Source organism: Strongylocentrotus purpuratus, unplaced genomic scaffold (assembly GCF_000002235.5).
Source record: "Strongylocentrotus purpuratus isolate Spur 01 unplaced genomic scaffold, Spur_5.0 spur5_scaffold_10, whole genome shotgun sequence".
NCBI lineage: Eukaryota > Metazoa > Echinodermata > Echinoidea > Camarodonta > Strongylocentrotidae > Strongylocentrotus > Strongylocentrotus purpuratus.
The window spans coordinates 24,436,431-24,460,833 of record NW_022145595.1 but is presented as its reverse complement, the minus strand read 5'-3'; the positions used below and the strand labels follow the sequence as shown (position 1 = coordinate 24,460,833).

General features: G+C 35.8%; 1 protein-coding gene across 1 annotated transcript; it reads right to left on the bottom strand.

Annotated features, from left to right (window-relative positions):
* Nucleotides 1-243: 243 nt before the first annotated feature.
* LOC581297 (prosaposin) lies at nucleotides 244-24,028 on the bottom strand. The gene is made up of 23 exons (XM_030979850.1): nucleotides 23,912-24,028; nucleotides 21,729-21,854; nucleotides 21,093-21,149; nucleotides 20,706-20,789; nucleotides 20,262-20,381; nucleotides 19,417-19,476; nucleotides 18,222-18,305; nucleotides 17,420-17,539; nucleotides 16,629-16,688; nucleotides 15,939-16,106; nucleotides 15,237-15,429; nucleotides 14,172-14,278; nucleotides 13,129-13,312; nucleotides 12,416-12,513; nucleotides 11,474-11,639; nucleotides 10,629-10,756; nucleotides 9,823-9,982; nucleotides 9,302-9,402; nucleotides 7,664-7,844; nucleotides 6,480-6,616; nucleotides 5,756-5,836; nucleotides 4,631-4,756; nucleotides 244-2,739 (listed from the first exon to the last, which is right to left on the bottom strand). The coding sequence occupies exons 1-23, from the start codon at nucleotides 23,990-23,992 to the stop codon at nucleotides 2,704-2,706; spliced, it is 2,658 nt and encodes an 885-aa protein (XP_030835710.1). The 5' UTR covers nucleotides 23,993-24,028; the 3' UTR covers nucleotides 244-2,703.
* Between the last annotated feature and the right edge of the window lie 375 nt (nucleotides 24,029-24,403).

Genomic DNA, 24,403 nt, shown 5'->3' with positions numbered 1-24,403 from the left:
AATCCTGGCAGAAATGTGTCTTAAATGACATCCTCTTTCATATTATTATACAATTTAAGTGAAATTTTTCCATCAATTTTTTTCATGTCATTTCTTTAATACTCATTTTCCAATTTGGTAGTATTATGTGTGACAGCATTATACATCACATTTTAAAATACATTAAAACATATTGTTTTAAATTACAAGAAACAACAACACCATCAACAATAAAGGTTAATGAATAAATTATAAACAGATTTGTAATATGATTCTAAAGTGTTTTTTTATTAGTCAAAGTTCATTTAGAAATGTCGGTATGTATATTACTGACAATAGACAAATTGCATTTATTTTGTAATACATACAGAATCACATCATAAGATGGACAAAAGACATGATTGACAATTTCTTTCTAATGATTTACCACCTAAAGATAATGTCATGAAATGTGTGGATACAGAATACTTAAAGTAAGATGAAATGTGCAGAATTAATTAGAATCAGCTGTTAAAACAAAAATACAACTTAGGATAAAATGAGTTGAAGCATAATAAAGTGTATGTTCATCAGTAAACAATTAATTTATTTAATGTTAAGCTTTGTGGAAGGAAAAAATATAGTATTACTTAATAAGTTATTAATCTTATTCATCAGAATCCGCATATGACTTGAAATATTTTGGGGAAAAAAATGTTTTTGTTGTTGCTTGCATAAAGAGTTTTAATCTTTAAACAAAGTCCATTTAAAAAACAAAAAACAAACAGAAAAATTCCTTTTGTACGACTTGAAAAGATATACTGAAACAAAACTGTGACATTCCATCTATTATGAGGTCCATGAAAACAAGTATTTCATATATGCATACTTATTTGACTTCCATGATTGCAAGAACAAAATATGTAAAGAATTTGGACAAATATACATATATCTTATTTCGTGTGTTTTTCACAACTACATCAATAATTTAACTAACATACAGAAAAGGCAAATCAGTACCTACATGAGAAATACTTTTTTTGAATAGCAAAATGTGAGTATTTCATCACAAAATCCAACAAATTGAACATCAGAATTATACAAATGACACAAATGCAAAATTTCAAAGGAATGGTAGAAAAATATCCATGTTCATAAATGTATAACTCTTTACATGCAAAGTTTGGGTTCGTCTGAAATCAAAGAAACTTGAAAAATATTTGTTGGAATATAAACGAACGGATACATACAAGTTTAATAAAACATGCTCTGAAAATGAAAACCATTCATGTTTATTTCCATGTTGTACTTTAAGACATAAAGACATGGAAATCAAAATTCACACTGAAATTAAAACATATTTGTCTTAATACACAATTAGTTATTAATATAAAGAGGTTATAAGTTGTACATGGAAGAAGTGCATTCATAAAGTAACACAGCATTGACAGTAATATTATTCATCTTGCCTGGTCAATATCAGATACACTTTTTTTTTAATAAAAAAAAAGAATAAACATTTCTACATTCCTTAGAATTTATATATAATCTTAACACAATTGCATGCATATCTGCTCTACACTGTAGCTAAAGTACTTGTCATATATCTGTACATCTTTTTTTCATTGATCACAAAACAAAGTACACCTATCATAGCATCATATCAATAACATATTTTAGAGTTTTGATTATATCAAATAATATACTTTTTCTTCTATTAACTGGGCAAGGGATAATAACAGATTCCTACTAAAATAATCAGATTTTTAAAAAGATTTCAGTCTCGTTTCAATAATAGAGATATTCATCTACGTTGCACTGATCATGTTTAAATAAACACACTAGTTCTCAAATACTTTTCTAGAATCTACTCTTATTAAAGATTTTCTCACCTTGTTATTCTTCAAACTTTCTTTCTAGTTGTAGACCTTTTCTTATTATTTTTTTCTTCTTTACAAAAAAAAGACCAACAAGAAAATCTTTCCCCATAACCATGCATACCTACTTTTTAATGTCTTGGTACCATATTTCTAATAAGGCAAACTCCATTAAACAATTATTCCCACGTCAAAGCTAAGAGAAAGGCGATTTCCTCTTATATTCATCCATAACCTGTTCCCCACGCGATAGAAAAAGAATTATTTCTTCTGAATTTGCTAAATTGATTTATATCATATATTGTTTGTTTGGAGACAGAAAGGCTTTAAATCTCATTCTTTCAGAGTTAACGCCCTTCTGGCTCTCAACAGACACTCTCATCTACGTTCAACCCTGTTCATTCACTCAACATCAAAAATATGGAAATCTCAAGATTGTATGAAGTATTGCAATAAACAGACGGACATTTCGAAACCGATCATCAAATTCAAATACCCATCTCCATATTACCTGGTATATGAAGAAAAAAATGGAATAAAAAAGCTTGGATGACAATGATCGTAATGCCTTGGTTTAGCCATATTTGTCATTTATTCCATAATAAAAAATTGGAAAAGAGAACAGTAAGTACAATGCTGGAAATGTTGCGTAACTTTATTTGTTAGTAAAAAGTGCACCATAAACCTGTAAACATGAGTGCATTGTTAGGAGCTTCTTAAACTACACTTGAGCAGAGAGATTACCAAAGACGCCAGTAAATAATTTCGTAATACACCGCTATCGTGAAAGTGTCTTCATATGTTATCCTGGACGTATTGACGTTAAAGGTTCTTTATATTGTCCGGGCCTTGATGCGTGATTTGATCCTTAATTCCAGGCATGACGCTTGCAGTGCTCAACCATCTGTAGAGGGAGAAGGAAGAACGAACAACAAAAAGAGTAGTTGGAAATAAAATGTTACAATACGGACATATTGAGGGGTCAGTGACACAAAGACACAACTCCATTTTTAGAAAAAGTGGTTTATGTGTCACTGAGCACTTGGACCTTAAGGAGTTAAGTCTATGTTTCACTAGCCATTGACTTCAATGGGGTGTTGGGTGGAGTTAAGTCTTTGCGTTTCTTCAAAAGCCCACATTTTTCTGAACATTTCGATGTCAAATACTCATTTTAGCAAAATATGGAGTTCCGTCTTTGTGTCACTGAACCCTCAATATAGTTTATTTGGAGCCAGAAGGGCATTAACTCATATACTTTCACACACAGATAATGGCCTTCTGTCTCTGAACAGACAATATGTAGCCTCTCAAAATCATAATTTTTGGTTTCCTACTAATCCTTGAATAAACAACTTTTAATTGTGGTGTTTTCAACACAATCAATTCTTGACTATTTGGGGATAACATGCATTTCACAGCAAACCAAAATCAGAAATTATACAATTTTTTCTTGTTATCTGGAGTACCGGTATAATTTTTTTTGTTTAAAGGGTAAAAAAAATGTATCAATGAAATTGCAATCTGCCATGTGACTCCACAAAAAAATTGTCCACTTTTTATACGTTTGGTGTCAAATGATGTGCACGTCTTGAATGACACAAGGGATAAAGTCAAATGGTGATAAATGCTGGGCAGTTCGAAATACAGTCAAACCTGCTATAGCGACCGCCTGTACAAAAAGTCCATCTCTCTAGTCTCTATCATAATCACCTTCTGTGTTTCCCTCAACAAACGTTTCTAATTGAAACATATACTAAAGGAACCTGAACATAAAGGCTACCGGCCTATAAAGCCAAAAGGCCTGTCTGGAATCTCCGCAAAATGCGTAAAATTGAACAGCGTTGATTTTTTTTCTTCTCCTTTTTACTGCTTCCATTTAAAATTATTAATAAAACTTGAATTCGGCGTAAATATTCATAATTGAATGACACACGCCCTTAAGACTAAAACAACAACAACACAACTACTTTTCTTGTTTTCCCTTGAGCGGTCTTTTAGTGTAGAGAGCAAAATTTGACTGGGACAGTAATACGGTGAAACCTTTATATAAAGACTGCTCAACGGAGACAAGAAAAGTTGTCTTTATGGGCAGGTGGTCTTAATGTACAGGTTCCCTCAGTACAGGTTCCAATGAGAAACAATCTTCAAGGGTAACAAAAAATTTGGATTTCATAGACAGGTTCCTTGAATACCGGTTTCAATGAGAAACGAAATTCAAGTCAACAAAGAATGTGGTTTTCGTAAACAGGTGGTCTTTATGTACAGGATCCTCTAGTACAGGTTCCAAAGAGAAACGATCTTGAAGGGTAAAACAAAAAGGTGGTCTTTCTATACAGGTGGTTGCTAAAGCAGGTCTGACTGTAATTAAGGCACGTCTCCCATATTTGTAATTTGTATTCATTTTGTGAATAATTTTGCATGCCGCTACGGTTAGTCTCATTTTAAATGTTTAATCTTTATTAATTCAGTTGTTTTAAATGTTCATTTGTAAATCGGAAGACGCTAGACAAGCACATACCTACTCTCATCCTTCATATAAATTAATGTAAAACTTTTTTCCTCCTTATTACGTTTTCTATTTTAATTCAATCTTTGCATTTTTATATTTTGTAACGTGATATGCAGTTATTGTTCGTTGTATAATGAAATGTTCAATTTTGTCTTATTCACAAGTTTTTGGAATGTATATAGTTTGTTTGTATTTTAGAGGGCCCCAACGAAAACCAGTGTATATGCTGATTGGGCTACCCTTTTTTAAATATGTGAAATAAACAAATAAAATTAAAAAAACTTACGTTGCACTCCTTGGCGTTCTCCATGGAAGCACACCAGTAACCTGGTCCTCTAGTACACTCATGCTGACCCAGCATCCGCTTGGGAAGTCTTGGGGAGTTGTCTGGGTATGGGCAAGCCTCCAGGAGCTGTGAAGGGTAACAAGAAAAGGATGTTCAGGGGGTGTTTCACAAAGATCCTAAGTTGAACTTATCTCTTAAGTTGGACTTAAAAATTATGGAAAGCCATTAGCATCTTTGAAAATGTTTTGTAGAATTTATTTTAGAAGGCATAAAATGTTAATTCAAATCATTCATATTTTCAATTATCAAGGAGATTTCATGTTCTTGATGTGGAATTTTATGAGAAGCCTAAAATCCTTAAATTGTTGCTTTTGAATATATTTCATTTTAAGGCTACAAATGGCTCTCCATAATATTTAAGTCCAACTTTGAGTTAAGTTCAACTTAGGATCTTTGTGAAACGTCCCCCAAATTTCCTCAGAGGTGGATTCAGACATAGAACTGGAGGCACATGGCTCATTTTACGAAAGTATCGTGGTCTGGAGGATAAGTCAATGGACTATAGACAACATCCTAATGCATACTTGCCAACCTTTCAGCATTAAGACCAAAGAATAAGAATCATTCCCCCAAATAAGAATGGTTGGCAGCTATGCTAATGGGTTCAATTCCCTGGATCAATACTAAGGTTCCTTAGCAAAACATTAATATACTTTTCCCTCTCTCGACCCAGGTGAAGTACATGGGAGCTCAGATTAAGCCAAGCTCACGATAGAATTCAGCATTTTTTGTGCTTAATACAAATTAAAGAGAATACACTTATTTGTAGACTTAAACACGGAAGTGCATCCTCATTTTCAGCCCGCAGTTCAGCCGTCATTACTTGGGGCCACCAAGAATGCTTAATAATAATTACTATATTACCGATTTACTTCAGGGAAGGCCATGCACATTTCTGATTACATAAAACATAACATCATCTCTTGTTGAGTTCTTGGATGGTCCCCAGCTATGGTGGAAAAAGTACTTACGTGCTCCCAGAAACCATGGAAACAGAATCGGTCTATACAAATTCACATCGTAAAGATGCCATAGGTTATTGAAAAGGACAGACGTGATACTTACTGTGCATGAAGTGATGGGGTCAAAGAACTGAGCGATGAACTCTGTTACCAGGTCTCCGTACTGATCAACATATGAAAGGCACTGGAAAAAAAAAAAACATATTTCAATCATTAATACAGGAGCAGGGCAAATTCAGTGTTAGGCGGAGCAGTGATCACCACACCATTGTTTAGCACAAAATTGTTTGGAACCAGCAACCTTGACAACTTTGCCAGTATAATATCACACTTTGGTAAACTATGTTGGCTACTGTGCTGGTTTTGTACCACAGCCTTCACCCCCCCCCCCCCCCATTAAAAAGCAATTTCTAGAAACCGTCATAAATCTAACTTCGTTGACATGCAATAGGATTGTGCGTCATAGAATTACGATACGTTTGTACGGGATATCAGCAAACAACTTGTGACGATTTTCAAGAAACTGGTCCATGATATTTATTTCAGTAAGAGGATAAAACCCCACCTTTTTCCTGGACAAAGAACAGCTAAATTTCATTTGCTTTATCATAATTATTAGTATTAATGTGACATTCTAATTAACAGTATCTATTGCACCCTTTCTTGATTTATGTGTCATAATGGCAAACTTATTCAACTTTCTATAAAATACCCACTTCCTGTTATCCATATTGTTTCAAAGTGGTTTTTTGAAACTTTTTTCAATGAACATTACTCATTATCTAAATCGTTACTTTCAAAGTGACATTCTAAATCTGTTACAGTACCGTTGCTTTATACTCTGCGGGAAGAATGGCGCAGGTCTCGTTGACGATAGCAACCACCTCCTTAGTTACCGAGGGCTCTTGAAGTGCAATCATGAATTCACGGACAGCCGTCTGGCACAGGTCACATTCAATGGTACCTATGATTGAAAGACATTGGTAGTAATATTAAATTAACCTGACAGATGTTCCACTACAAATCAATTTTAATAATGATTAATTATAATGCAATCAAAACATGTTTGTACCAAACAAAATTCAGATGGATAGCAGTCAAAGCTGGATCTTTCCTGTTTACATGTCACGTTGAAGGAATAGTAAATGATAAATGGGAATGACAACAAGGATATATGTGCACCTAGCACAGAGGGTTAGCAAAGGAGCCCCTGTTTACATGGCTGCCGTCTTAGAGTACCCGACTGCCGAAATCTTGGAACTTGCTGGCAACGCTGCCTGCGACAAGAAATTTGCCTGTTAGCATATTCACGTTGTATCTTTAACTTATAAGATACAGAAATGTGAGCTATGCCTTGCCATTCTAGTTTGTCTATGCAGTTTTTAAAGGCAAAATTATCAAATTATGCACGCAAAGGGGTTCATAATAATGATTATAATAATGATACTGCTCGTTTATACAGTGCTTAATAAATCAAAAATGTCTCTACGCGCTTTACAGATATACTATCAAGTCGGTCATTGAACACAAGCTTGCCTGTACACACTGTATTCACATTCTCCACTCCCAGGGGAGCATTCCAGCCAGGCACTGCTTTAAAAGCGCCCACAACACTGAACAAACAACAATAACTTCTGCATCTTTCCTGGAACCCATTGAACACCTGGGAGGTGTTTTTAAAAGATCCTAAGTTGGACTTAACAATTATGGAAAGCCGTTAGCATTCATGAAAATATTTTTTAACCTTATTTTAAAAGGCAGAAAATGTTGATTCAAATCATTCATATGGTCTACTATCAAGGTGATTTCATGTTCTTAATGTGGAATTTATAAAAAGTCTAAAATACTTGAATTTTCGCTTTTGAATATAAATTATTTAAAGGCTACAAATGGCTCTCCATAATTTTTAAGGATCTTTGTGAAACACCCCCCAGGATGGAGAGAAGCAATGTCAATAGAGTGCCTTGCCAATAAATGAACATTACGGGTATAAAGTGGCCCCTTGACTCACCCTGAAGGGCCTTGAAACCAGCGCTACAGAGTTGAATGACGGTACAGATCTGGTCCGGACTCTCGGTCGTCAAGAGCTTGATCAGGATGGACTCGTACGTCTCCACAAAGCTTTCACACTCCGTCCTGACGGTAGCTGGCATGAGGGCACAAATTTCCTCTAAAGCAGTCTTTATCTCCTCCTGAATGATAATTGACGAGAAAATATATTTCAATTAATATATTAATTCATTTTTTAGGCGACAAACGGAAAAAAAAAACACAATACAACACTTGCCAATTTGTAACACATCACTCCAGGACTTCGCAAATTGTATTGGTTGCTCCTGACGTACCACATTACCGTATCTACGAAATCTTGGTTTAAACTTATAAATGAATTAGCACCTATTTGTCTGTATGAACTAACCCAGGGGAGAGGAGGGGTGGGGGTATTGGTTGCCGGTGACGTACCACATTATGTACAAAATCTCGGTTTAAACTTATAAATGGTTAATGGATTCATGAATTGGCACAAAGATATGTGCAAAACTAATCCAAGGGGGAGGGGTGGGGGTAGCAGGGCTGTGGGCAGAAGGAGGTGACAGTTTGGGCCATATCTTCAGAAATTTGTTTACCTAATTCACAAAATCTATGAAACATGAAAACTCATAATTTCATATTTCCTCTAAAGTATTCTTTACACTGTATCTCCTCCTGAATGATAATTGTCGGGAAAATATATTTAAATTGATATATTAATTCATTTCAGCCGACAAACAGAAAAACAAACACAATACGACACTTGCCAGGCTTGTGACAAGGAACACATCACTCCAGTACTTCGCAAATTGTATTGGTTGCCGTTGACGTACTACATTATGTACAAAATCTCGGTTTAAACTTATAAATGGTTAACGGACTCATGAATTGGCACAAAGATATGTGCAAAACTAATCCAAGGGGGAGGGGTGGGGGTAGCAGGGCTGTGGGCAGAAGGAGGAGGGGTTGGGCCATACCTACATGTATTTCATGAAATCTTTAAAAGCATGAAAAACTGTGTTGAGGGCAACACACGACACAGGTTTCAAAACTCAAATTCTTTCATACAAAAATCATATATGGAAGAGAGACAATATTCCAGTTTATCCTGCACCAGAACTCAACTCTATATCTTCGTTATTATTCGTTCAGAACCAGTAGGGAGTTAACTCATATATACTTTAATATGGAGTTAACGCCCTTCCAGTCCGAGGAGACATTACCATTAAGCAGAATAAGGGAGTTTACAGATAGCACATGGTACAAATGACCCCAAATATCCACAGATCTTTTGCACATGGAGAAGTTCCACTTTGAGCATCTTAGAATAATAACTGCCAAAGTCCTAGATGTGCTTCAAGAATACCTTTTGTTTGCCCTCTTGAAAAAAATACTTCCACCTGCATATCTTAGAATGTACCATTGGTGTATAAATGAATAATGTTACATAACTTTCATGAGAGCATATCCAGTATTTATCTCTGGTGGGCTTTACCATTTTGGTACAAATGACCTTTATCTGCCCATGCGCAGATTGTATCTGTAAAATCCCTGATTACTATGCACAAAATGAATTGCACTTTGGGCTCATGAAAACAAAAGGGAAACCAAAATTTACCTGAGTTGCATTCTCCTTCAGCATGGTGTCTAGTTCCGCAATTACAAATTCACAGATGGTACACTCAGCGTTTCCTAGCGATTTCTTGACCTTGAGTTTGGCTGTAGACAGAGAGAGAGAGAGAGAGGGGGGAGAGAGAGGGAGAGAGAGGGAGAAAGAGAGAGGGGGAGAGGGAGAAAGAGAGAGGGGGAGAGAGGGAGAGAGAGAGAGGGAGAGAGAGAGAGAGGGAGAGAGAGGGGGAGAGAGAGAGAGAGGGGGGAGAGAGAGGGGAATTAATTTGAAGATTTTTATTTAAAGCTTATCAACACTAGTGTGGCTAGGAGGGATTAGACCACACAGCGAGGTCATTGACAGGTGGCTATCTCATCAACTCAGCTCTCAATTAACATAAGAAAAAGAGGATCATGGGGGACCAATGGTCACCGATTAGGCATTGATTTCTCTATAGAGGGAGCAGTAGCTACAAGTAGTACAGTGGGGCTTTAAGTCCTTTAATAATCTTATCTGCATCTTCGACCTACCTCCATCACACTCTCCGATTGTGGTACAGAACGTCTTTGGATCTAGCTCTTGGGTCAGGAATGAGAGCAGAGCAGGTTCGTACTGGTCCACAAATTCTTTGCACTCGGCTGTGAGGTGAGACGGGAGTTCAGCGCAGACCTTGTCCAATACTTCCTGAATCTGTTGGGATTTGTTTTGTTATTAGTTAGAAAAAAGATGCAGAGGTCTTTATAGGTGGGTGGTCTTAACAGGTAAGTGGTCTTTATAGACAGGTTGCCATAGTACAGTGAGACCTGTATATAAAGACCGCTCAAGGGAGACAGGAAAAGTGGTCTATACATATTAGGTAGTCTTTCTTTACAGGTTTAATAGTACACATTTCAATGACAAATACTATTGAAGGAAAACAAAAGATGTGGTCTTTCTAGACAGGTGGGCTTCCCATATAAGGTCATCCCTAAAGCAGGATTCACTGTTATTTCAATGAAAATGTGTCTTTAAAAAAAAGGGGTGTATCAAATTATAGATAAATTTCTCTCTCTCTTTCTTTCTCTCTTTCTCTCTCTCTCTCTCTCTCTCTCTCAGAAACAGAACATATTGCAAAACGTAGAATTTCGAGTCAAACACATGAAATGATAACTTTTCCACCCATTATTCACACAAATTGAGGCATGAATGCCCATCAAAATCATTCTACATTGTAAAAAAAAAGGTTAATGAAACCCATATTTCTTATCAGAAACACGTTGGTACTACACTATATTTACAGTGAAATTCACGACAAGTACTGTATATCACATCTACTTGAACAAAAAGCGTTACATACCTCAGCCTCAGTGGAGTTTTCTGTAAGTAGTTTGTCAATCTCGGACATGATGTATTCGCACAAGATACAAGACTCTTGGTCTCCAATCTCCATTTTCTTCGCCAGAGCAATCTTTTTAGCTATAGTAGCTATAAAAATATAAAGTATATATGTATAAATGTTATTAAGCATTACCTCTAGTGTTTAAAGAATTTGATTTGATTTGATTTGATTTATTTACCAACAGCAATACATTTCATACAACTGATTTTACATATACAAGAAGAGAAACTATTGGTTGGTAATAGGGGCCAGATAAAAGCACGTTTGCTAGTCGAGCCCAACCCCTAAACAAACTATTATGGTAAAAATCAGTTTAAAAAAACAAGAATAATGAATTTACTATAATGAATTCAAACAAGATAATTATGCTGTTTATGGGCATGTGACTCAGTTTTCTTGGACTAAACAATGTTTTTATTTTTCAATTTCAATTAGCCCCTATAACACTTCTGCTTTTGCGAATTTGAAAAATCAAAAATTTACCGGTGCTCCTGGTAAATTTCAAATAGCGCCTAAGGCCAATCCATGATGGCTGGGACCATGAAAATCTCAGAATATGCAGTTGTGATATATAATTTCCAAACAGGAATAGCAATTCGGTCGATTGTAGTCAAGAAACAATGTAATGTAATATCAGTCTTGAGAGGGAGCTATACAACATAAAGAGTTCATTATTTACAATCTCAACACTTTTAGACTCGAAAACATTGAAAATTGTTTCTAGTTAGCAACGTTCTAAGAAGTTTTAAAACTACATTAATTTCAGAGTGGCCATCCCCTTTCACATTATATCAAGGCCTCACCTGCATCACATAGACCGAGGGCGGTGCACAGGGCTTTAGGTTCAAATTGTGAGAGTAGATACTCAACGATCCTTTCGGTGTACTCCGCAACCAGAGTATCACAATCACCCCTGACGGTTGGTGGAAGCTCATAGCACACCTTGTCTAGAACTGAACGGATCTCACTCTGAAAGAAATAGTCAAATATTGCTGGTTTATAAACAAAATAACATCACCATTAGCAGCAACAACTGAAACTGCTTCAACATTAGCTATACATTTTATAAAATCTATCCAACTGATCTTCCCGATTAATTTTTAAACAGATACTGAGATTCGATCAGGATAGTTGTTGTTCGCAAATCCTGTTCTTGTTCTTCTGCTTTTATTTTCTATTTTCCCCACTAACTCTTTTTCATTCCTTTTTAATTGTGTATAAATTATCTTTATTTTATGTTATTTGTATATTTTTCTTTGTAAATAAGCTTCAATTGTTATTGAATTGTTATGTCTTCTTTTGTATAAAGAATTCGAGAAAAAAGCCTTGCAGTTGAAGGCATATTTTTTTAAACACTGCATTGAAATAAAACACACAGGAAAAAAAAATGGAATTAGTATAACCAAAGCAGCAACAAAATACAGAGACACAAGATCTTATAGTACTACCATCAGAACAACATAACAAAAAGAACTAAATAACTGATTTTAAAAAGATTGTGGAATTAATGGAAGAAAAAGACATACACCCACACACAGGCTCCATACAACAGCAATGAAAACTACAGCAACAACAATAGAAAAAACATGTACAAAAAAAATAAAACCACAACAATAGAAATACAAAAATCAGCAATTTTATAAACAACAGATACAAAGACGACACACAAAACGATTATATATGACAATGGAAACAACTTATATCTCGATAGTTGAAACCAACAGACACAACAACAACGAACTCACCTCTGTGGAATTCTCTTTGATTTCATCTTCCAATTTACTGACCATGAATTCGCAAACCAAACATTCCGTACCGGCCTCCAAAGGTGGCATCCTAGTGTCTGACAGAGAGAGAGAGATATGACAGAGTAAGAATTGAGATATTGTAAAGTGTGAAGTAAAAAATAGGCTCAATTCTGATGGAACATGTCTGCGTAGTCCCATGTATGATCATCTGTGTCTTGCAATATTCTTTTCTTTTTCTTTAAAAAAAAAAAAAGCAACTTCATTTGATTAGAGATTTGATGATTCCAAAACCTCAATATACATGTACTCACTGTTCTTATTTACAAAAATTACCAATCTAGAAGAACTTTCAACAGTTTCTTTAATGCAATGATTCTTTATCAGCACTCAACATCTGGGGAATGTTTCACAAAGACTAAGATTGACTTTAAGTTGGACTTAATTATGGCAGGCTGTTTATGCCACTGTTTGCTCTCACCATTTACTGGTATTGATCTCTCAAGGAACGTACAAATCGCGGTCACAAATCTACAGAATTTACCTTTTTTTTATAGTTAATTATTGAAGGAGAAAATATTATCTAAAGATCATAATTGAGAGACCAATGGTGAGAGCAACCAGTGGCATGAATGGCCTGCCATAGTTAAGTCCAACTTAAAGGCGATCTTAGTCTTTGTGAAACATTCCCCTGTTCATTTTTTGCTACTCACTCAGTTGGTGCTTGCTTGCATCACAGAGTCCGACCTCTGCACAGACGGATGAGGGATCCAACTGCTCGATCAAGAGCTGGACAAGGACGTCACCGTAGATCTCCATGAAGGACAGACATTGAGTGTTGATTGGCGATGGAAGATTGCCGCACAGGAGCTTCTCCACTTCTTGTTTGATCTCCTCCTGCATATGCAATAGCAAGTAAAACATTACAAGAAGACTATCTATTAATGAATTCGAACAGTTACTAAGGTGCATGTATGATTTAAAATTTTCTATATGGATATAGAGGCATGGGGAAATCAAGTTTTGGGGCATAAAAAGGGAAATTAATGGGATTACACTATATAAAGCAATTGATAAATAGTGAGGACATGACGTCACAAACTGATAACCAAATTGGCAATTTGTGTAGTGATTTTCATAAATAGTTATAAAATATTTTTATTTCAAAAATTCATAACTTTCTTATAAGTTTGATTTGATTTGATTTGATATGGTTTATTGATTAAAAAACATTCAAATAGCAGCCAGAGGCTGAAACAAATTGAATTAACAAAAGATACATTCAAAAGCATAACATATACATATAAATGGCGATTCACAATAAATAATCAAGGATATGATCAAAGAAAAGAAGAGAAACAAGAGAAGAGATTGAAACGGATGACTAAAGGATAATTGAAGGAGAACAATCGCGTAGCAGAAGACGATAAGACAAATGTAACAGAAGATTAGAAGGACTGGTAAGATAATAACAGAAAGGGGGAGAGAGAGAGAGGGCACAGAGAAATGAGAAAGAGAAGTTATCCGATTTTGCTCAAACTTTTTTTGATCGGTTTGTCTGATTTTTCTGCTTCTATTGAAGGAAGTTTTTTTTTGGAGTGGACTAGTACTTTAACCCTATGTTAACTGGGGGGGGGGGGGGGGGGTCAAATTGATCCCCCCCCCCCCCCCCCCAGTAAAAACCCGATCTGAAATAGCCCAGTTAAAATAGGGTTAAAGAGGATGGCTCAAATCTTAAAGATCTTTCTAAACTGACCTTGGTCTTGTTTGATGATAGAATGGTTTCCAATTCTCCAACACCCATCTTACACAAGGTACAGAAAGTATCATCTGTTGGTAGCTTGGAGAGCAACTCCTTCAGGTCTGTAGAAAGAAATTCGAACAAGAATGACAGAAAAATAAATAACAGCTGATTTCATGAGACTAAAATAATGATAAATATATAAAAATTAAAAATGTATTCAAATAATAGAAAGCATGTGACCTTCCACCCCCATCCCCCCCCCCCCCCACACATACCCCTCACCTCCAGCTAACCCGACCTTAGTGTAAGTACATGTGTATACCAGTATTACATACAAAAGAGCAATGTCTCACCAAATTGTGCATAATATTACCTCCAAAATGCAATCTTTTCTCTCTTTTTTTTCTCCAATGCATATGAGAATTTTGATGTAATAAAGCCCCTAAAAATATTTGTTGGAGACCCGTTAACAAACAAGTTAATACATTCTGTAGGACCCTCACTTCACAGGTTTGGAAGCCAACATCATAGTAAGGAAGGAGTGAAGGGGGGGGGGGGATTCCAAAGCATCCTGCTAGTCTCCTAAGGAGAATACTTATTTATCTGTATTTCTGGAAATGATGAAAGATAAAATTGAGTTCTGGTCATGAGATTGCATTGTGAAAGAAGAGGTGTGGAATAGATCAGAAAAAAGTTCATCATGTAGCATGTGTACTGCATGCTATTGTATTGGTGTGTACTGCAAGGTTCTGGAGTCATCAAAATCATAATTAATCTGGCCCAGTCTTGGTAAAGCAACAAGCACTGTACACACAAAGATGTATATGGGACTACACAAACGTTGTCAGGGCTACTTACCTTGATTTCCTCATCTTTCTATGCTCATTACTCAGCCAGTATACATTTTCTACCAAAATTGTATGGCAAATGACATTTATTTGTAATCTTGAACATTCAGTGTAAGTTTTGTTTGATTCTGTGAGAATTCATTTTCTTTTTTTACCAGAACTCAAGCTTATCTTTATATCTATCTTTCCAGACCTTTTTTTTTTGTTGCATACACTCTGTATAACTTACGTTTCATTGGTTTAGAGGCCATGAGGGAAGTGCACTCCCCTATCTCCTTGCAGACATCATCTGGACTCATTTGATTGAGCAAGAGTTCAAATATCAGGGACCCATAGGTGTGGACGTAGTTCTCGCATTCCCTTTCGGCCGTTGTATCACCAAAGAGTTTGCACACCTCAGACACGGCATTTAGGACTTCTTGCTGTCAGTGGATAGAAATAATCGTAGTAAGGTGTTTTATTACTGAGACATTTTTAATTTTTTTATATTATAAAAAATTCTTCAAAATTGGTATGGATTCATTCACACGGACCAATCATAGCAAATTATATACTTCATTTATTTATTATTTTCTTATGTATTCTTTTTTAATCTCTATTCTTATTATTTTTTTTATATATTTATTTACTATTTTTTATGATCATTATCAATATTTATCATATTTTTTTTCATTTGGGGGGGGGGGGAGTGGGGGGCTGTTTCCATGAATCTTAAAAAAGTAGCTCAAAAATAATTGTATTCTCTCTCTCTTTTTTTTTTCTTCCATTTTTGGACCAATCAGGGGTTGGGATGGGGGGGGGATTTTGCTTTTGGAATAGCTTAAACATTGTGATCTATGGTTCACCATTAGCAATAAAACAAAACAAGTATGAAAGTACATGCATGACTCTGAGTAGGAGTCATAGAAGGGGGACTAGAAGGAAGACAAACCTCTGTTTTGTTGTTCTCGATGTAGGGGAGGAAAAGTCCAACGATCGTTTTGCAAAAGTCGCAATCAGTGTCCGCTACCTTTGACTTCTCCTTGTGTTGGATTGGCCGGGCTGCAACGAGTGTAGCCATGGGTTGGACTACCGGAAGAGAAATTGCTTGCCGCAGTGTCTAAATTGGGTGAAAGAGAGATATATCATTGATCGGAGTACCGGGGTATTGCTTTGTCCCATTATGGTAGTCTGGATTCTCTGCAAGGTGAGCAGCTTCCCTAAACACAACGTCCCTCCCTCCCTCTCTTTCTAATCCACCCTCCCCATCCCCCCTATCTGTCTCTCTACTCTCCCACTCTCTGACACAGGCTCTGTTGTTTAGAACCAGTAACTACGACGACAAGTATATTTGTCAGCCATACTGTCACAAAACAATCTTGAATGAATTATTTTTACATCAAATAACAAGGATCTACAAGTTTTGTAGTATAAAACAAATGATACATTTTTCCATTCGTTCATTATACCATCTATCCACCCTCGTTGAGGCTATGTGTATCTATCGCACTCAGCGTAACGGCTTTGCGCGATAGATACACACAGCTTCAACTCGAGTGTGGATAGATCGTAAAATGAACTCATGCACATGCATCATTTGTGTACTCATATATGAATAATGATTTGATAAAGAAAGAGTTACCATGAATGGAGCAGAATCACCAGGGCATACTCCAATTTCTGTACAGACTGTTGTGGGATCCTGAAGTAAAAGGATTAAACACAAAATGCTCTAGAACATTACTTCTTGTCTCATTACTATAATGAGTTGATAATCACCGTTCTCAAAACCCTTTGAATTACACTGACAATTCATATTAGTTGTTTCTCAATATTTATGCTATTTCATATACATATTTATGTAAAGTGACATAGGTTGAAAAAGAAGACCTTTGGGCTGTAGTTATTTAGTAAATCTTATTCTTTTCCCAGCACCCATATGACTCTCTTCAAACTGTAGTTGGTTTGTTTGCTTGTTTTTTCACTGTTTCCTTGATTTCGTCTTTGCTGAATAACTTTTGTTTTATTACGTCATTATTTCAAAAGAACTCTTGTAAAACATATCTTTTATTACCAGGACCAACGTCCCATTCTGGACTCATGGAAGGTTGTACAATAAAAGTGCAATACAAAATACAAAATATTACAAGATACATGTACAATAATAATAATAAACACCACCACCGCCACCACTTCTACTACTACTACTACGATGACAATGACAATTACTATTACCACTACTACTACATCTATCAATAGACTAAAGTCCCAAGGCCCTAGACCCAACAAGAAGACCTGAAACGTACCAGTTCAGCCTCAAGGTAAGCGAAGGCAGCAGGTCCATAGGCCTACTACTACTACTACTACTACTATCAATAGACTAAAGTCCCAAGTCCCAAGTCCCTAGACCCAACATGAAGACCTGAAACGTACCAGTTCAGCCTCAAGGTAAGCGAAGGCAGCAGGTCCATAGGTCTTTACCAAGAGTAAGCACTCGGCTTGTAGGCTTCCTGCCAGCTTGCATAGACCTTCCAGCTGAGCTAGGATCTCATTCTGTTTCAATAAACAAAGGTTTCAACATAAATTCAACATGAATTATACACATATAAATTTGTATGTACATGAAATGGGGTATTTGTTGGCGAGTATTCTATTGTCTATCGCCTGAATCTGATGACCGGGGTAATAATATATATATCTGTAAAGCGCTTTGAGAGGGCCTTCAGTTCTGAAAAGCACTATATAAGAACTAGCTATTATTATTGGCTGTAAAGGTGTGTCTTGTGACAATCCACAATTTTTATACATATTTAATGTATTTAGTGTATTTGTCATTGAGTATCCTTGTTGGCTGAAAAGGTGTCACATGACACTATATTAAACAATCTGTTATAGGTGCACAAGCATGCAATATAACAACATTTTTTGCATGGTACAACGTATACAACGGTAAATTAGACTATGCACCTCTTTTCCCAGCATGTATCAACTTTTTGCATCCTTTTTATAGCTAGAATTAATATTTCATCTTCATGGAATCAATGATACATGAATACAATTTATTTATTACATGGAGATGAAAATATCATGTCTCTTTACAAATGATAGTTTTTTTTTTTTAAATCTAAAATGTCTTGGACTTGCGGCTTACTTCTTTTCATGTATTCCATAGAGTCCGTACAATATGAATTATATAATAAAGATAAACATTATTAAATATACAATATTTTAGTACCTCAAAAGTCTGGTTGCTTAGGAAGGAAACAGCATCAGTTAGGAAGGTCTTGCATTCACTGCAAAGCTCGGGGTCCATCTTGGACTGAAAAAAAGAGAACGAGACAATGGAAAGGTCAATTGTATTTTACAGTGACTGAAGGTTCACATTATCCAAATTATTTGTTTTCTAAAAGCGATGTAAATACCAAAACAACAACAACAAATTGAGAGACAGAGAATACTTGTGCAAAGATAATATAAGAAAAGATCATTAAGTATGAGTTAGTATGAAGGAATCATGGAATTCAAGCCCCAATATCTTAGAAACCCAAGTAAAACTGCTGGAATATCTTAGAATGGTGTGATAGTTAATATTGTCATCTTTAATCAGAAAGGTTGCTTATCAAAATGCAATCAAGGACGACTGAGCACTGGCTACTTTAAAGAAGCCTGCCAAAGTCGCATTTGCCATGGGGAATAGAGACTGCTCGGCCAAACCCTTTGTTGTCAGTTAGTTTTATCAAAATCTTCAGCAGAGGTAAATTTGACATGAATAAGGAAAATTGCAAATGTTCAGGAGTCGCTTTCAATGTGTGCGAGTGCATTCATTTGGAATTGAAATTGTTCAACAAATCCTTGCATTAACCAACAATTTCATTCATAACTTGTGCAGAGACAAATTTGCTTCTGTTCAGCTTTCCGTGGATATATGTTATTGATCAAGGTGTCAAATTAAAGTAAGAATGAGAGTATCTTTGAGTACATCATAGGTACCGAATGCAACGATACTTAGGGTTGTAAGTCTGAGTTTCTTTTTTGTGACTCACACTCAACAAAGAGGTAGAAATAGGTAGATAAAAACAAAAAGGCAGGGAGACATGGATGATATACATGACAAGGGGCGTGTTTCACTAAGATCCTAAGTTGGCCTTAAAAATTATGGAAAGCCGTTAGCATCTTTGAACATATTTTGTAAAAGTTAGTGTAAAAGGCATAAAATGTTGATTCAAATCATTCATATACTCTATTATAAAAGAGATTTCATGTTCTTGATGTGGAATTTTTGAAAAGTCTAAAATACTTGAATTTTATACTTTTTAATATATTTTGTTTTAACGCTACAAATGGCTCTCCATAATGTTTAAGTCCAACTTAAGTCCATCTTTGTGAAACACCCCCACAAAAATAATAGATGTATTTACAAGACAACTTACAATAACAGGAGCAGAGCCAGCAGGGCACAAGCCAATCATGGTGCAGTCCGTTGTAGGATCCTGAAGGAAAAATGAAATACAAAATAAATCTTTAACCTACCATGCAGAAATCAATGAATTACAGGCACAGCGATTGTCTCTACTTTCTTAGAATAATTGAGGATAAAAAGTTGCCCGATCATAATAACATAAATTTTAAATACATACAACTATTACTTCATTCATATAGACAAAGTAAGTTCCGATTTGTCACTATTGGGAGTTCATAAATGCACTTAGTTGAACAGAATGGAATTATAAAGCTAATGAAGATAAGTATGATGATAAGAAGGGTATTGACTATAACTATAAAAATAAAATGAATGACAATAATTTAATGATAACAATGACGGTGGGATTATTGTAGAGTACATATTACACAAAGTAAGGTGTATCCGCGCTGGGAAAACAAAAGAAAGAGAAAAAGAGGAAAAATAGAGAGAGGGAAAAAAGTCAACACTGGTGGTCGCTACTTTAAAGGCATCGTTAAACAATCGTTTTAAAAAATCGCGCTTCAAAATGAGCAAGAAGTGCCTCAAAAAAGTAAAAATCTTTGAGTGACTGGTTTTACCATATTCGTTTTCCCCAATAGACTGTAGCATTATGAAAACCGTTTGGCAAATGCAAAATTTGGTTTTGATTTCCAATCATGAATATCTTGATAATCAGACAGGCGATTGGCTTGTAAAAGACATGGGGTTCCTGACTGACCTAAAGGTTTATGATTATCATTGCAGCATGAGCTAAATCCAGGATTTTGTTTCAGAATCTGAGACAAAGTTACCGGATCCCTTTAATAGACTTACCAGCTCGCTGAGAATGAGAGCAAATAGAGTAGGTCCGTAAGTCTCGATCAAAAGTTTGCATTCTGCTTCCAGGCTTCCAGCTTGTGCGCATAGGCCTTCCAATTGGGTCAGCACCTCAGTCTGTTTAATTTCAAAAAATATATTTGGAAAAAAATAATTAAATCACAGATACACCTACAAATCATTTAAATCGATATTGCAGAACTTCAATTATTATTCTTGTTCATTAACCTGATGAAAATATAGCCCACAGTAACTATAAGTAGGGCCGTCATCTATTGAATATGCATTTTATACTAACACCAAATCATATCCCGCTGGTTAAATCAAGAAAAAGCATTCCTAAAAGACTTATTACTATCAATATTACCAATAAATCAAAAATGAAATTGTAACTTGATGAAAAAAAAAACATATTATACAAACCCTGACATTTTTATTTACCTGGAAAGTTGTGTTGCCCAGCAAGGCGTCAATATCGCCCAGGAATGCCTTGCAGTCACTGCAGAACTGGGGATCAGCCGTGATCTACAGAGAGAGAGAGAGGGAGAGAGAGAGAGTGAGAGAAAGAGAGAGAGAGAAAGAGGGGTAAAATAACAATCCTGAATATTACTCACATTCTGTTAATTCTACAAATTATGAAAAACAAAAATAAGCCATTCTAAATATCAATATCAAATATTTTTAAAAGAAATAAGTTTTTGGTTTAATGTTTAAGAAAGAACCCCCCCCCCCCCTGAAAAAAACAAAAACAAGAAAACAAGAAAAGAAAACAAGTAAAAAGAAAAAAGAAAAAAACCCACATCATTTTCTTAAACGATTACAACTCACCTTAAACGTACTTGCACCTGGACACAGTTTCACCTCGGTACAGATGGCGCTTGGTTCCTACAAAGTAATGTATTGTAAAGGATGATTATTCGTTTCCACATTCAGCAATGCAATTAATTTATGCCAGATCTTAGGGGTAATCTTGAATTTTGGTACTGACTGAATAAAAGATGAAATAAAATTTATATGTGAAATAAAATGTCAGATATATTCAAATCAAATTTACTCTGCATGTTTAATTTCAAGAAAGAAATACATTCACAGTGAAACCTGTCAATGAAGACCACCCAAGGGAGACAAGAAAAGTGGTTCTTATAGGCAGGTGGTCTTTATGTACAGGATCCTTTAGTACATGTTTCAATAAGAAACCATTTTCAAGGGAAACAAAAATGGGGAGACAAGAAAAGTGGTCTTTATAGGCAGGTGGTCTTTATGTACAGGATCCTTTAGTACATGTTTCAATGAGAAACCATTTTCAAGGGAAACAAAAAATGTGGTCTTGTAGACAGGTGGTCTTTCTATACAGGTGGTCTCTAAAGCAGGTTTGACTGTATATGGAAAATGTGCTATAGAAATATATTATTATCATTATCAATCTGCTTAACGATTTGTTTACTTCAACTATCAGGTACTTACAAAGTATGCGAGCACCATGTTGACCACAATAGGGGTGTAGGTTTTAACCAGAGACTTGCATTGGAAGGAGAGTATAGATGGGAGACTTGCACAAACGACAGTATCAAGCTCCTGTATGATCAAGTTCTGCAAGTCAAACAAAGATAATGATTACATAATAACAACAACCAATAATAGTAACATTTATTTTGTGCTTAATATTAATGTTTCTAATCGTATGTTTCTAGGCGTACACGTATGATCAGATGCAGCAAGTTAAACAAAGATAATGATTATAAGTATAACAACAACAACCAATAATGGCAACTTTTTATTTTGTACTCAATATTATTGTTTCAAGCGTATGATCAAGAGCAGCAAGTTAAAGAAAGATAATGATTATAATAATAACAACAACGACCAATACTGGTAACATTTATTTTGTGCTTAATATTACTGTTTCTAAGCGCTGAAAACTATTATACTGTTTTCACACTGGCAATATTTTGCTTAACCCCGTACTATAGGTGGGGTTAAGGGGGGTCTTAGCCCCACCTATAGTACGGGGTAAGCCTATTCCACTTTCTGTTCAGACTGGCTTTTACCAAAGTGGGCTAAAGTTGGCTAACCCCACCTATAGTACGGGGTTAACTAACCCTGCAAAATAGCAGGGCTACATGTAACTCGCAATTGTGGTACTAACTCCTGCTAACCCCGCAATTGCGGTGCCAAGCAAATGAATGAGAACAGAAACGAAAAATAGTCCGGTACTACGCAATGGAGCGTATCGCAGCTGGCCAGATGCGAAGTATGTCCAATCATAACATTCACTATATCCTGGGTTAACAAATCGCAGTGAGAACAACGTGACTTTTCTTATTCCGGAATAGGCGCTAGTACGGGACTAAAAACAGCGTGTGTGAAAAGGCAAAAAAAAATAGTCTGGGGTTAAGGATAGTACGGGGCTAAGCAAAGTACGGGGTTAAGCAAAACCAGTGTGAAAAGAGTATTAGTACCCCACATTTTTAGCTAAACAAGCTTGATAAAGTGCTCTGGCATTCAAGGAATTTCTTTATACCAGGTAGGTGTTTCACAAAGCCTTTTTTCATCGACAAATGACAAAAATCAGTGACAACTCTGCTGATAACCAATCAGAAGCAAGGATTTCACTAGCATATAACAGAAACTGTCATTTGTCACTGATGACAAGTTTTGTGAAACACCCCCCAGGTACCACAAATTATTTGTCACCTTCACCAGAATGCAATCCTCTCTTTTAAAGTGCACAAATTACCTTTAAAAAATAATTTGTGTATAGCTAGAATGAATGAAAATCAACCTTAAAACTTTACCCGGTATTCTATAGCTTAAGGCTTAAAGCCTATCTGCATTAGTTTGGTCAGGAGGGGTTAGACCTCCCTGCGTGGTCACTGGCAGGTGATTATCTCATCAAATCAGCTCTCAATTATTCATAAGAAAAAGGGTACCATGGGGGACAAACAGTCACGGCTTAGGCATTGTTTGCTATATGGAGGGCGCAAGTAGCTATAAGTAGTGCAGTGGGGCTTTAAGGTGTATGAAGAAATAAAGGATAACATGAAACAAAGTTTACTGAACTCAAGTTCGACTTGGGTTCCATGTGTTCTATTCTATGCAAGCATGTCTGTGTGCATCTACTAGTCTACTCAACCAGTAGTTTTATTGCTAAATGCGACTATATTTAAATAGTTATATCTCTCATAATAATAACATCTAAAAGCCTGTATTCTGAATACAGTATAGCCACAGGGATCCCCATACACCAATAGCCAATATGTTTTGGTGATTGGTACTATAATTGGTACACTTACAATTGCTAGAGGATAGGGGCTGTGATCGAGTCTCATCTAAGACTGCTTGTAAAGCTTGGGGTGTTTCACAAAGATCTTAAGTCGAGCTTAACTCTAAGTTGGACTTGAACATTATGGAGAGCCATTTGTAGCCTTAAAATAAAATATATTCAAAAGCAAAAATTCAAGTATTTTTATAAATTCCACATCAAGAACATGAAATCTCCATGTCCATGATAATAGAAAATATGAATGATTTGAATCAACATTTTATGCCTTTTGAAATAAATTTCACAAAATATTTCCATAGATACTAACGGCTTTCCAACTAAGAGATAACTTCAACTTAGGATCTTTGTGAAACACCCCCCTTACCTGGTTAGCCTGACTGGATACATAGGTCTCTACTGCAGCAATCACGTTCTCACAGAGGGAACAAACCTCAGAATCATCCATCCTCGGCTCCTACGGAATTACAAAAAGTATCAAGAATTGAGTTTCCATTCAAATCCAATCCAAAATGTATTTGATATAGTGCTTTAAAGGTACTATGTCCCTTTTGCAGCCAACCTCAAATTCTGTAGAACTTTGCAGGTATTAGTAGAGGCTACTATGAAATCCCGTGAGATAATCGTGCCAAAATTGTTTTTTTTGGCTAACTTTGTCAATTTCGGGGTGCTGAATCTAAAAAAATTTGGTACCATTTTTTTCGACCACGTCTTGGGCAGCCATTTTGAATTTCAAAATGGCCACCATAAATAGTTGCATTTTGAGCATTATTTCATATTATAGACATCATAGAAGTTTCAAATTTCGGATAAAAAGCATGGCATTGATGTCTGATATAGAAATACAAATTTCCATGAA